Here is a 15,900-nt window from a genome sequence, read left to right as displayed (position 1 = left end):
AGGCCTACACACATCCCCATTTACAATAATGTGCATAATGGTGACGTATCGGGCTTGAGTGTGATGTGCATACATATCGTAAAATCAAATCTTCGCTGATCGGTTTTTAAAGAAGGAAAACAGCCTGTCGATATAACTTTTAAATTCCAACCATAGTTTCATCAGTGGCGTGCTCAGGATTCTCGAAAGGGAGGGGTTATGTATACTTTTTATTCGTAGTCGGCCCTCATTTTGTCATATTTTCCTACCTTTGACGTTCCTTTTTAGGAATACTGGACGAAAGGAGGGTTATAACCCACATCAACCCCCCCGCCCCCTTGGGCACGCCACTGAGTTCCATGGTCCTAAATTTGTATTGAATAAAAGGCATGGCCAACAAAATAATTTATTAAGATCATTGCTGCCACATAACCACATAATATTGTTGTACTGAGATGTTTTAAACTGCCTAATGAAAACTTTCCCATCTTTCTTAGTTTTTATGAACAATTCAGGACACGGTCGCTCATGGTTCACAAGCTCCAACCTTCCACCTTAGGCTATGTTCTCGAACTGAATGGTTTTGAAAGAAGGTCTCTAATAATCAAGTCCTTACCTGCAACACTGCAAATCGATGGCTCGTCTGGTATGTCAACCATGGCGAAAATTTTCAATGTAGAATCATACTTTTACATCAGGTACAAAAACACTACACAAAGAACAGAAAAACACAGCACACAGTAAAAAAACAAAACGCATCCGCAGCACCCACGCTTCTTCCGTTTCACCCTACCTGTAGTGTTACATACCCTCCATATTTCCGAGTAACTGACTACATAACGGATATGTTCAAGTACCGGCTGTGATTTTATTTCTTATAACTTAGCACACGACTGGCTAACTTCATAATGTAATTTGTTAATTACCATAGAGTTTCAAACATGAATATCGTACCGCGTGAGGTGGTGCTACGGACGCACAGAAAATTCTGGAAGTTAGCAACCTTGTGGCGAGTGTGGACGAATTCTTTCCAACACCTTTGCCAAAGACAGATGCGGGCTTGGTCTTTTTTCTTCGTGAACGGGGATCGCCAGTGACCAAGCAAGAACTGCATAAGTCACTCTAAAAGCGGGGAGAAAGGCGAGCAGTCCTCTTCTTCTAACGCGGTCAGTCGTGCTGCATCGCCCAGCGTCGTCAAGGGTGCAGCCAGTTTATGTTTCAAGCCAATAGAACAGGAAATAGGGGAAATGAAAATTCTGTAATGTAAATATCTTATAGTAAATAAATTCCATTCTAAGGTATATAAAGGCATTGAAAAACACGGACTTAAGATGTCAAAAGTGTTTTAAAAAACAACGCAAGCGGCGCTTGCCCCGCCTGCAGCGTGATTTTCTGAGAGCAAATCTGATTCCATCGTTCCACACACATTTTAAACAATTTTCATCTCCTTAAAGAGGTTTCCAAGAACTTAAGTTCAATGAACTAACTAGTAGCAACCACAATGTATAGTGGAACCATAAGCAAAACAACCTGCGCAGACCGCGACTCCTGTGCACCGTACCCCCGCGAGGAGGGGAGGGGGCGAGTGGACCATGCTTCCTTATGGCTCGAGATGAACGAAAGAAGGGAAAGCTGCGCGGGGACTTTTCATCCAAGTTTTTTTTTTCCTTGTGGTCGCTCAATAGTAGAATAAGTTTAGAATGGTTTGAATTTCTGTGGTAAGGAAGATAATGTTTATAAGTTATAAACAATATACACTTTTTTATTGGGCGAACTGAAAATAGGTTCTTTTAACAGTAGCACCTTGCGTCTGCTGTCAAATTACCAAGGGGGGGGGGGTACAACTCGATTTACTGATTTAGGGGGTACAGTACCCCCTTCAAAAATTTAGATGGGTATAATGTACTCCTGTAACCCCCCACCCCCGTTCCTGCGCCACTGTCATTCTCTATCCTTCGTTGCCTTCAACATTCAGGTTCCGAACAGTGAGTGCCCCCTGCTCCCCGTAACTACAACCCTGAAGTGTGTCGTAATGTGCCACAATATTGGTTTTATTTCATTTCAACTGTGCAAATTAATTATCAAAGCTGAACAAATAAAACATGACCCTTGCCCGTAAACCACCCTTTTAGTCCGCTCTTGTACCCAACGGCGAAGGAAACGGTAGACGAATTGTCCACTATCATTTTCATTCGGTCTGTATTACATATTGTGATGACAATGAATTGAAATAATGACGTCAATAAGCAGAGAACAATGCCGCCTGCTACATAAGTTTCATTCCTTATAACAACACAGAATGTAGAATAAAAATTTAATTAAAATAGCGGTAGACAATTTGCCTACCATTATCTTTGCCATTGACTTATGTGTCTTTAAATCATGGGCGGATTTTGAGCTTTTGCTTTGGAAGGGGGCAGACTCTGGGAGAAGCATATGATGTATCTGAGGGTGAATATCCCCTAGTTTATAAGGGGTCCGGAGGCCTTCCCCCGGAAATTAAAAAAAAATCAACTTAAAAACACTGAGTTTTAGGCCTTTTAGATTTGAAAATGTTAAATTTCCTCGCTTAAGTAAACAAATATTAATTAGTATATTGGTTGTCAGTTTTATAATAAGCAAAACAGTACGATTATTGCATTTTGCATTTCATTATTTTTTTATTGATACAATACTCGTATTATTTTTAAAAAGTTACGGAACAATAGTAAGCTTCAGAAATTTTAGAAAAATTAAATTGAAAAGTTCTTTTGATGCCTCAGCAGTAACTGTTGACTCAACACAAAGTCATTTTACGCCTTTTTTTCTTCAAACTGTACACATCAATCAAATCGTCTAAGACCCGCTATTGCGCCGTAATTACCGCACATGCCATCATGCCAAAAGTCAAGAATTGCTGTATGGCTTCATAACAACAATGTAGTAACTGAACTTAATCATGTGTTTTTTTTTGTAGTCTTCTTTAAGTTGGGGGGCCAGGCCCCCCTGGTCCCTCCAGAACTCCGCCTATGCTTTAAATGCCACCATGTGTGTTCTATTTAATTCCAACTGTGTGGATTATTCATCAGTATAAATAAATAAAATGTGTTCTTGGAGGGAGTAGCCCGCAACGTCCATTTGTGGGTCTCTCGTGTCGAGGGGAACGATCGCCACTCCCCGCTTTAATCCGCCTATGGGATCAGGACGGGAATTCTTTTTTATTATTATTTTCGATCTCTGTACCGAATTTTTGGGACCTCAAACACCCTAGTCGGGATTATTAAGCCAGAAAAGTCCGTCCTGTCCGTATTCGACACGTTGAAAATGGTTTGTCAAGAATGGTAACGATTAGACTTTTCTACGTATGAACAGTTATTGCTCGTTGCCAGGTAACGGCTTGTGTTTGTAATCAAGCACCGAGAATTTCGTCGAAGAATTTAGGTAGTATTACAAGTTATACTAAAATAATTACAGATAATTGTAATTGTAAAACTTTTACTTAATCTAAAAGATGTCGTGATACTACTTTACTATACCTGAGACACCTGGGAATCATTTGTTTCGCACTTTTTTACATTGCTAACGTACTATTCTGCATTCCGGAACACTTATTTAGGTGAAATAATTGAATTTGTTAGGAAAGTAATGTATATTTCTTACATTTACGAGTACTTACTGTTCTTGTTTATTTCCACACACAACATGGCGATAGCTTACCGTTGATCGTTCCTTGAGCCAGAAAAACCATTGGTCACGATAGCCCCACAAACCATCACGGGGACGAGGTATGCCTACTAGGTAAGGTTAGGCCTGTTAGGTTTGGTTCCATTAGCACTCCTTTCGTTCAATTTAGCATATACAGACAATACGAGAGCGTATTGTGCTCTCATGCAGGAAGCAAATGGCGGCAGCAGCAATAGCGCGTCGGAAATAGATTTTCGTACAAAACCACATGCATTTGCATTAAAATGAATCAAAATTACATTCCCGAACATCAACAACGCTACAGAAAATGATTTGCGTAAGTACTTTCTCCTGTAAATTTGAAGAAATCTGTCTCAGGTATAGTAAAGTGTTACCGATGTCGTTTTTACCTGATTATAAGTTATATCTGTTTGCACAAAACTATTCAGTTCTACATGGTACATTTCACAAGTGGAGTTTGTTTTTTGAAAACTTTAATTCCTTTCTGTGTATATATAAAAAAATATTGCTATATTTCATCCAGACAATGATTAACCCTTCCTTTTTCCTCCATACTCCCCTAAAACTTTTACCTAATAGCCAATTATGATCATTTGCTACTGTGCCTATTTGGAAAATGGTAGCTGGGGGGGGGGGATGTTCCTGTGGTTTAACATAGTGAAAATGAAAAAAAAAATAGGGGGATGCTTTGCAAAATTTTTGCTAGCTGGGTTGATACCATCCACCTGCGTCCCCTCTCACTTCAAGCACTGTTTTGGTAGTAATTTTTTCCTTGCAAGCTGCCCACCAGATTGAAAATTTAGGATAAACCATGTAAGAATGATGCATTGGTCTATTGCAATAGTGTGGCTGCCTAATTCTTAGCATGTAGGATTAACGATAATAATTAAAGTAAGTCATAGTACTCCATTGCTTATAATTATTTTTATTAATGCTTCAATATGCTGTTATGTATAATTGCTATCATGTAAGTGGGGAGAGCTTAATTATATGATTATCCTCATCAATTTTTTTAATAAATTCAATAAATGTGAAGCTACATTAATTTTAACATGTTCCAAAATGTATGAATTTCCATTAGTAGGCAAGATGCAATCTGGATTTTTTTTTGGTAGTTTTGGCATAAGTATATGATATATTAGGTAAAACATCGATAGCGTCCCAACACCTCTCACTTCGTACTTACCTGTTCTGCATTGCGAAAGTTTCTTCAAGGTGCTATTTTGCTTTTTTCACGAAAAAAGTTCAATTTTTGACATAAAGAGTAATTATTAAACTATTGACATTAGCCCCAAAAACCATCCACGGGTCATCAATAGTTTGTGGGACTAACGTGAATGTTTTTTGACGTTAGCCCCAAAAATTCACAATAGCCCCACGAACCATCACGGGGACGAGGTATGCCTATGAGGTTAGGTTAGGCCTGTTAGGTTAGGTTACATTAGCACTCATTTCGTTCAATTTAGCATATACGGACAACATCGGTTTTTCTCGATGAAAGAAAATACCAACAAGAACTTCTAAATGCTACAGAAACTCATTTCGGTAAGTAGTTTCTTGTGTAAAAATGAAGCAATCCGTTGGGACGCCGCCCGACCCTGTGGCCGAGTGGTTAGCACATCGCGCTGCGACGCCAAGGGTCCCGTGTTCGAATCCCGGTCGGGCTTGGTTGTTTGTGAATGTCCATTCATCAATTTCATCACTCATCCCCATCTTCGCAAATTAGCCAAGAGGCACAAAACGCGAAGTAAAATAAAATAACTCAATCAATCAATCAAACCGTTGGGACGCTATCGAAGTTTTACCAAATATTACTCATGATTCATATTAACATGAAGCCGTGTGATCATATATTTGTACTAGAATCACCTAATGACATCCAACAGCCATTGCATGTAAATGAAAAGAAAAAAATCTCTGATTAATTATTATATAATTTTACTTTAAAGTGAGAAGGCTTTATTTCTTATTGATTTTCGAAGGCAGACTACATTTGCTTCATTTTTGTATGTTATTATTTTTGTCCTCATGTTCTATAAAATTGTTCCAATGTAAAATGGCTAACGCTGTATTTGGAATCTTCTATTAAATAAATAAATAAAACTTATTAACCATCACAATAGTGAAGAAAGAAATACTGCAATTTACAAAAAAAAATTTTAAAAAAAATAACATTGTATTGAACAGCAGCAGCCAAAGCTACAGTAGCTATTGAGAAGAATGTTACGTTTCCCCAAGCAAGTACCTAAACATAATCAGAATTTTATAATGCTAAAGAGCTGTGTAAAAAAACTAAAGTGTATTTTTTTATGTGCAGTACTGACACGTGTTACAATTTCCTTTCATTTCAGAAAGCAAGTGATGTGGGAGTAAAATGAAACTTTCCATCACACGTTTTTGTTGCATGTTAATACTTCAGTTTTGTCTGTTGGCTGTGGATCTTTTGATCAATGCATTCTCTGATTATGTTCGATCAGAAAGTGTTGTGCTTCTTATGGTGTTTGTGTAAGTATTTTTATATACTAATTCTTAATATTTTTTACAATTAGCATGTATTTTTTGAAAGGTGGAAATATAAAAAATTGCATTCACATAAAAACAAAATAAATTTAAAAACTTTTGATATGTTGTTGGCTTCATAAATTGCTGTATTGCTATTGTCATAGATGAAAAACTGTCTAGTCAAGGTGATTTTCAAGTTCACTCGGAGCCAGTGACTGCCTGTACTCCCATGAAAAGTACATTGATTTTTTTTATTTAATTTATTTTAAGGGTAATGTATGACATGAAATTTGTTTTACAATGTAGAAATAACAAATGACCTAGATATTTGGTGTCAAGTGTGGCGTGACAAGTTAAATGCCTCATATTTAAGAGCACTTTCACAATTTTTCCCCATAAAATGAATGCACACACAGAAAGTGAAAAACATGTACAAAAGCTAACAGCATCAAACTTGACATACCTAACCTAACAATATATATATATATATATATATATATATATATATATATATATATATATATATATATATATATATATATATATATATATATATATATATAATTGCCAATAGCATCTCACCTAACCTCACAAAAATCAAATTACTAATGATATAAAACCAAATACTCTTAACCTAAGCAAAAATCTGAAACAAACACATTGTGAAGATGATATATACTGTAGCGTGACGTCGGGTAAGGTACAGGATCGAGTCACGCCGGGACATACATTCTTTCTTGCTTTATCATCTGTCACATTTGACATATTTATTTTACTCAGTCAGTAAGACTCCTGCAACTCATGCTCCAATTTTTTCTTCATAAATCCATACACTTTGTGAATTTCTGTACACACTGACAATTTCATTTCACCACAAATTAAGAAGCACACATGTCCATAGTACTGGAAGATGCACTTACTTCGGGTGGGCAAATCCCATTTGGTCACAGACAATACGATATGGTATTTTTCCCATATCGTGATATCAGCGATGTATCGTCTCCACGATATATATCACCAAATACCATGATGATATATTGATGATGCGATATATATTGTTAAAATATCATGACGATATTTCACCAACACGATATATATCACCAAAATATCGTGACATTTTATGTCACCAACACGATATATATCACCTGGATGATATTTTTTCAATATCGCAATATATTGTCCAACACTAGTTACAACTCATAAAAACCCTGCAGGCCTCCTTGGAAGTGTGGTTAGCACAGCATGTTATGACACCAGGGGTCCCTGTCGTGTCAGGCGAGGAAGCGACGATAGCAGACACCGCGGGGTTGTTTGCTCGCACTAGACAATCCTTGATTTGGCATTGTCATCTCTGCGTGGAAGTTAATGGCAGACAGTTTGAACATTGTCTGTGATGTGGCCCCCTCCGCACCTCCACTCTGCACACAGCGAACATGTCGACACATATGCAACCTAGCGCAGCACCACAATCATCTTTGTTTTTCTACGTATTGGTGATGTCCACTATGGATATTTGCTTTCTTCTTAGTTGTCAGTCTCCATATATCACTTCCCGTAGATAACACATCTTGCTAAACCCTTCCCTACCCCCATGAATTCAACAGACCCATTTGCTTCCTTTGGGGAATCCCTTGCGCATCAACTGCACACATCTGCCATGTGCTTTTTTGAATAGAGCATGCCGCATTTCTTTGTGGAAAGTCCTTCGCCGTGGTCATATGGTTGGCCGCTGTGCCACTATTTGCTTGTAAACATAATTTTCCCACTTTTTCCCACTTCAATAACTCAGAAATGGGTGCCGTTTTCGGCATTTCGTCACATGAACTTTTGTGTTTATTTTCACTTGTAGAATCACATCCCAAGCATTGGAAACGAACTTTAGTAACACCTTGTGTATGTGTATATATATATATATATGACCATTCCATAGTGACTAACATTACACACTAAGGTACGAGGGTCACTATTTATATTTTGAGCCTTGGCAACACTGATTGAAGTTAGGCGCGATTTGATGTTTGCACGGAATCGTCTGGCATTATTGACCATCACGTACTTCGAATGTTTTGTCAATAGCTTCATTTGTGTTGTTTATGTTGCCTTGGAGATTGTGCGACAACAATAAAATGGAATTAACTCGTGAACATTTTCGTGCGATGATCTTTTACGATTTTCGACGTGGATTATCAAGACAAGAGTGCATCGATCAACTTACTTCCACATTTGGCGATGAAGCCCCATCCTTTGCCACTGTGAAACGCTGGTATAACAAATTTAATCGTAAGGTCGTCCAAAATCAGTTGTTATTCAAGAAAACATTGATGCTGTGCAAAACCTAATACTGCAAGATCGTCATGTGACATACTGTGAGATTGAGGCAACCATAGGCATTTGTTCCACGAGCATACATAAAATATTACATGATTATTTAGCTGTGAGAAAGGTATGTTCTCGTTAGATCCCACACAATTTGACAAAAACTCAAAAAGACGCTCGCGTCAATTGGTGCAAACAAATGCTCAATAAATACAATCGTGGTGCTTCAAAAGACGTATATAAGATTGTAACAGGTGACGAATCATGGATATATGCATATGAGCCGGAACGTAAACAGCAGTCGACTGTATGGGTGTTTCAAGATGTACCCAATCCAACAAAAGTTGTTCGCGCTCGAAGTACATCGAAACAAATGGTCGCTTGTTTTTTTCGGGAAAACTGGTCATGTGGCAACTGTGCCTTTAGAGGAACGTAGAACGGTCAACTCTGAATGGTACACAACAATTTGTTTGCCAGAGGTCTTCGGTCAAATACGGAAAACAAACAAACGCTGTCGGATCATTCTTCAACAAGACAATGCCAGCTGTCACACATCTCGTCTAACAACCGACTTTATGAACAGTCAAAAAATCGAATTGATGGGTCATCCACCGTACAGTCCTGATTTGGCACCCGATGACTTCTTCTTGTTCCCGAATGTCAAGAATAAATTGTGTGGACAACGATTTTGACAAATGGTTCGAACGAATGCAAAAGTGTATTGACAATAAAGGAGAATACTTCGAAAAACAATAAAGCAGTTTTCAATGCCAAATTCCTGTTTTTTCATTGTTAGGCTCAAAATATAAATAGTGACCCTCGTACCTGATCAGTATATTTGGGAACATACACAGTATGAATGTGAAAAGTACAGACATCTAGATAGCTTATGGCAAGTATTGGACATAGTGCATGGTGTAAGATGTATCAGTTATGCTATATCGTAACACTGATCAAACTGAATGGTTGGGAAAAGTAATTCTTCCTCATCCAGGAAAGAAATGTACCCTGTATGTTGCATCATAGTTGATTTTTTTATTCATCAGTTATTTGTACTGTAACTCAATTTTTAAGGATGGAAAGTGCTAATTGCACAAGAACAGAACACTTACAGTCCCGCTGCTCCTATATCCAGCGTGGGAACCATCAGAGTTGCCACGTTTCCCTATGAAGGAACTCGCAGTCAAACAACCACTTAGGCCTAGTGCTTAGGCAAGATCCGATAAAGTTAAAAATCCCCCTCCCCAAAGCAGCTCGTAGGGAAACAGGATTTTGTCAAAATAACCATTCTACACTGTGATTGCACACCGGTTCCTATGATGCCTGGACCTTAAAAATATCAAAAGGCAAAAAGATTCTTCAAAGTGAACACTGGGACCCTAATAGAAATATACACTATTATAACACAGTACCTATATATGTATATCTTTGTAATTGCAGTATTCAAGACATCTGTCAAGTGTTCCTACTGATTTTAATATTCCTTGGCTTCTTTGCAACATATCTTTTCCAGGTAAGCAAACTTCATTTTTTCCCTCTAAATCTCATATTTGTCACTAGGCTGGCTAGTTCCATTCCAGATTAATGAATTAGCCTACAATTTTCATACACTGTCAAAATTTTCGGTGCGAAATAAAAATATTTCGTTAGCAACTATTATTTGGCAGTGTACTGTAAATTTTCAGTAAGTGTATGAAAATGCAATTGTATAAGGCAGTGTTAAAATGTTGGAGTAAATACACATATATATTTACTTTTTTTTTTCCATTCATCACAAAATTCGACATTTGAAGTTACCAGAAAATATCCATTGACATAATCAGTTTTTTTAGTGTTTCTTTGTACATCTCGATATTTTCTTAAATTTGCACTTCACATCATAAAATGTTTATTAAGTAAGCCATAAATCCAAGCTGTGTGGACTCAGATATTCTCCAACATTTCCAGAACAACGATCATTGAATAACTTTCTTAGAGAAGTTTAGAAATAGAATTAAACAGTTTTATACATTTCTGGTGCAACATGTGATGATAATAATTGATCTCTCTTTTCCCTTTTCTTTTCAGGCTGGACTGATTGGTGTTCTGTTTCAGAAGTTCAAAACCCCTATTTTATTTTCCTTTGTTTACTTGGCCTTGTCAGTATCACTGCATGTTTGTACACTCTACCTTCGTTGGAATGCACCACTGCATCACATTTGGACTGATGGTCTTCTGGTGCTATATGGGATGCAAAAATTTGGTAAGATATTTACATAGCTAAGTATGAAGTGTCCTTCCTGTTTCAATACATGGTAAATGTGATGAAATATTCATAAAATGTTTAGCAAGAGCTCACTTTTCTATTTTTTTTTTTCCTGAAAGGATCTATTAATTTCAGTGCCTTCTGCAATCATCTTAATCAGAACTTTAATTGTAAAACTGTATATTAATCACATTCCCATCTTCTTATTATGTTTACTTGTTTAACAGGGTTCATAACTATACATCCCAATACAGCATTTTTTTTACCATACCATCAAATAATATAGGGTTATTCAAAGTGGTTGTCGAGGTTTCAATATTTCCTTTCATATCAGGCAGTGTCCTGTAGTTGTGCACTTGGCTACTTGGAGGCACGTTTTGGGCAATGATAGGCCACAGCAGTGAGAAGGTGCTAAAATTTCATCAAACTTGCTTACCATTGTTCAGAAGTACAAGTGGACCAGGTTAGAGAAGTTTTCCAACGGAGTCCTAGAAAATCTGAAGGAACTTGACATACTACAACCGGCAGTGTGGCATATTTTGTGAAAGCGACTAATGAAGCCATATGCTGCTTCGAGCCTTTAACAGCTGATGATCACAATCGAAGGACAACTTTCTGAGAAATGTATTGGATAGTGATGCCATTGATGAAATTCAAGCACTTCTCTAAGCCGTGACCTGCCACTCTGTAAAGCCTGCCTCCTAACAGCCGAATGAATATCTGCTGGGTACTGTCTGTAACAAAATAAAAATTTGAGAGTGCCTCCATCAATTGGCATGGACAAAAGTTCTATACGTTTCATGAGCTGCCCAGAAAGAAATATTGAAACCCCAACAATCATTTTGAATAACCCTGTATTATTAAAACAGCATTCCACATTCGAATATCCAAACTTGAAGTTGCATAATAAATTAATAAGATGGAAATATTAAAGTTCTCTTCAAATGAACAATAGCGAGATGGGAGAAAACCCAATTAGAGAGATTTTTGAATTTTCTATTTCAAAAACACACACTGATTTGTTTCCATAGTGATGAGTCATTATTGGAAAGAAATAAATGGCTTTATTGAAATAAGGTATGTGGCATTGTTAGACAATTTATCAAACTAAAGCTTCTACAAGTATCATAATTTTTTAATGACCTTTGTTGAAGTAATTTCTAATTTCGTGCGCTTATTCTTCATCCACTGCAAGAACAAAGTTAATGTAAACAAACCCATGTTCGGGTGTTATTTTGCCCATGAACACATTGGTTGCAGCTGTGCAGCTCGTAATATAAGCTTCCACAGCTTCAATATAGCAGCTACATTGAGTGACTCGCGCACTTTCAACATAAGCCACTTTTTGGGTTCCTCCATGATCCTAATGTCTTTGAAAATGTCAGCATATAGTTATTGGAGGAAGGGAAACGAATGAATACGGTTGCTTATTTGAAAAAATCATAACGTAACGTTATGTGTCTACGGGCTCTAATATTGTACAAATAATCAAAACATTATTGTCTGTTTTCTTAATAATAAACTGCATAAGTAATACAGAAGGTCGACCCACGTATATGTGTCCAATTTTGGACTAGCACTTACCTTATGAAAATCCAAGGGATCACCATCGGTTGGCCTCAATGTGATCACTGTGTGTCTTGGCAATAGCCCTGCACCGTAACTTCCATTGTAGGAGGCTACGATGAAGTACAGGAAGTGGAATCTTCTGCCATTCCTCCTGACAGGCTTTCCACAGGCCACTGAGAGTGGTGACACCATGAGAGGAAAGTGCCCGTTTCAGTAGACAAAACCCACAGAAATTCATGGGACTTGCATCCGACGACTTCACCAGTATATCGTGAAATGGAATACCCCGAATGCCGATGTCTGTCACCAAATGTGGCAAAAAGTTCTTAGTAGAACGAGATGTATGTGATGAGACCTTACACCGATAGGCCTCACTGAGGTAATGTTCACGGCTTTTAAATCCTTCCGGAGGTTTAATTTCTCACACAGGGTGTGGTTCACAGTTGACTGGTCCACGTGGAGTCGTGTGGCCATCACATGTTGCGTCGGGAGATTTCCTTTAGTGCCATTCGATGCAGCTTCCGAGACACTGGTGGCATCACTGCAGTGCACGCTCCCTTCCTCGTCCCCCTGGTGGGCGACTAAATAGCTGGAACCTCGTGGTTTTTATGCTGCTTGATTATGTTCTTGATGGTCGTCGAACCCAATGTTCTTTGCACTGTTTCTGAATTTTTGACACCGAATATTTGGCGTGGAAAAGTGCAACTACGTACCCCTCCCAAAAATGGTTCACCTGTGGAGCCATGATGCACGCAACACACACCCGTGATAGTGCCACGATACTACAGGCTCTAACCGTCCTCCCATGCTTTTAACCGCTTGGATCGGTCGATTCTGTGCACAGGGGTGACGGTTCAAAATCGGACACATATACGCGGATCGACCTTCTGTATCTGTTTGAAAATAGATAGATGTTTTATACATACAAATTCAATAGCGACACTAAATTGGAAGAGCAACATTTACTTCTGTTGTCATTGTTAAATATAATTGAAAAATAATTGTTTTTCCTTCATTCTTCGCAAATTCCTACCTTGCCTCTGTAATAAATTATGATGCACATATTTTGTGATATGAAAATTCAAATACAAGTGACCGTAATTTTTCGGGCTGAAAATAACCTTTATTTAAGTTCTCTAGCAACATCCATTTCTATGGTCAACAAACATGTCAAACTCAAAATAATTGTTACACCTCTAAACAGCCACAATGTAGATATTTTTGTATTGAGTAATAATATGTATATCTGGAATGAATCATCCTATGTATATGTCACTCTTGTTTGAATCACCTTTTCCAACTATTGTTTGATTGATTGATTGAGTTGGTGTTTCAAGTCCACTTTATGCACAGTAAGGCAAATTGGGACTGGACCTACAGTACAAACCATTATGTGCCTCCACCAGGTATCAAACCAGGGACCCCTTGATTACAAGGTTACGATACTACCACTGTGCCATCAGGGAGGCCCTTTTCCAACTAGGAATTGATTCATGTGTGTGTTGTTGATCTGTGAGGAAAAGTGTACAATATTTTTGCCCCTGGAAACGGATGTTGCTAGGGACGTGAAAAAAGGGTATTTTCACCCTTAAAAAAGGGTGAAGTGATTGTTTTTTTTAATTTTCTCTGCCTTTTGGGACAGTTTCATGGGGGGTTGTAATAGAGCATTTTTTTTGCCTCCAGTGCTTCCATTCTCGAGAATATTTGTCAATGAGTGAGTGATGGGATTGGGGCTTTATATATATATTGGATGTTACTTTATCACATGGACTATATTTCTACCTGGAGGATTACTGCACATCTGCTATTGAAACAACCAAGAGAATTTCTCAACAGCCACATGTATAGGTTTATATTGACTTTGTTCTTACAGCAGACAGATAATTGCATAGATGTGTGATTATGGTGAAAATTACTCCGGAATATTGTATACAATACAATACTTCAGGTTGGCAATGAAATTGGAACTGAAAAAAAAATGTCACAGAATGATTTGTTGGAATGAAATTTCGTATCAGAAAATCTCTTACACTGTCTCCTTATAATTCATGCAATATTTATAATAACCAATCCTAAAAATAATAACAGAATATTTCATGTGTTTCAGCTGCACCTTTTTATTATTATTACTATAAGAGGACAGCCCTAAGGCTTTCTGATCCACGCTATTATGAAGACTTGAATTGGGCACAGAAGGAGCTTTCCAAGTCATGAGAAGTCTCAGCATTTGCAGGGAAATGCTAAACAGTTGTCGGCATTGAACCAAATGATAAGGAAATGAATGGAATTAATGAAGATTTTCTAATATTGTTTCCATATCAGTAGTAGAGTTGCATTGGAAGTGAAAGTAAAATGTGTAATTTTATTGATCTGAAAGTTTCATTTTGTTGTTGTACGAGTTCTTTGTAGAGCATCATCATTTGTAGGCATCTTTAGATTATATTAATATTACAGCTGATAATATAAACTCTATGGTGCAGTTTCAGTCGATATAAAGAAATTTCAGTTACAATTGTAACATAATTTTAGCATGCACTTCAATTATCGTGAAATATCTTACAAACATGAATTGATATTGCGAACTTTGATTGAAATTGTGATAGAATATAGTGAATGAACTATGAATAGCTAGATAAACAACAAAGTGAACAAGAAACAGGGTAAATGGGTACTGTTTTAGGTAATCTGAATAAAATAAATGAAGGAAATAAAATTTGTATTTAATGAAAATCAGGTGCATGAGCACACACACATATTTTTACATTCCTCATTTATTTGAGAAAATATACGAACAGTTAACATTTCTAATGTTAATTTTCAGTCTTTTAGCCTTACTAAGTACGCAAACCAATTGCCTACTTCTAGAGTGAAAAAATGTATCTACATTAAATATTCATATTTTTCACACCATATTTAAGTTACTTAAGTTCATACTTTAATATAGTATACTAATTAAAATTACTTTTTTAAATACTGGTAACTGTATACTATATTCAGTGAGATAGCAGTGTATGGTTATGCACTGTATTGTTATATTAAGTATTTTTATATTTTGTAATTTTTGCATTAATATATTTTATTTAAGAAAGATTAATGTGCCATTTATTTAACCTCACAATTACAGAATTTTTATTTTAAGAAAATGTTAAATCACAGTTTTTGAGGTTCTAATCCCCAAAGCTGAAAAAATATGCTAAAATTGTGTCCAAATATTTAGGTCAGTTATCAATGTGTCACTAAATTCACACTTACAATTCCACTTACCCAATTTTTAGAATATGCAATTTATGCACGAAGGTAATGATGTGAAGAGAAACTGAACAGTAATTGATTGTTGCGTAGGGAAGCATATATCAGGGATACAGATACTCCAGATAACTAAAGTTCAAATCACCAACCCTGAGATCTTCTGTAAACAAAACCACATGCAAGGTGAGGAGGGACAATTTCGCACCAGGCATGCATTTATTTAAATATCGTCGGAATTGGCACTGCTACTAAAGAAAATCCACGCATAATTTGAGAGTATGAATTTCTCCCCATGTTGCAAGTGGAAGCGGTTTTTAAAGTTGAAAAATGTGATGAATACGTACTTACAATCCCAT

General features: G+C 37.0%; 1 protein-coding gene across 2 annotated transcripts; it reads left to right on the top strand.

Moving 5' to 3' along the window:
- Positions 1-3,276: 3,276 nt before the first annotated feature.
- LOC145995303 (transmembrane protein 138) lies at positions 3,277-15,320 on the top strand. 2 transcript variants are annotated; one of them, XM_083131905.1, is made up of 5 exons: positions 3,277-3,399; positions 6,015-6,168; positions 9,922-9,994; positions 10,549-10,723; positions 14,403-15,319. In XM_083131905.1, exons 2-5 carry the CDS (start codon positions 6,038-6,040, stop codon positions 14,507-14,509), a joined length of 486 nt encoding a protein of 161 aa, XP_082988031.1. In that variant the 5' UTR covers positions 3,277-3,399; positions 6,015-6,037; the 3' UTR covers positions 14,510-15,319. The 2 variants fall into 2 exon arrangements, with proteins under 2 accessions (XP_082988031.1, XP_082988033.1); XM_083131907.1 differs by lacking the exon at positions 3,277-3,399 and adding an exon at positions 3,617-3,743 and having other exon boundaries at positions 14,403-15,320.
- Positions 15,321-15,900: the final 580 nt, after the last annotated feature.

This window comes from Lepisma saccharinum, chromosome 11 (assembly GCF_977018435.1).
Source record: "Lepisma saccharinum chromosome 11, izLepSacc3.1, whole genome shotgun sequence".
Lineage (NCBI taxonomy): Eukaryota > Metazoa > Arthropoda > Insecta > Zygentoma > Lepismatidae > Lepisma > Lepisma saccharinum.
Note: the sequence above shows the minus strand (reverse complement) of the source record. Positions and strands in the feature narration are given on the sequence as shown.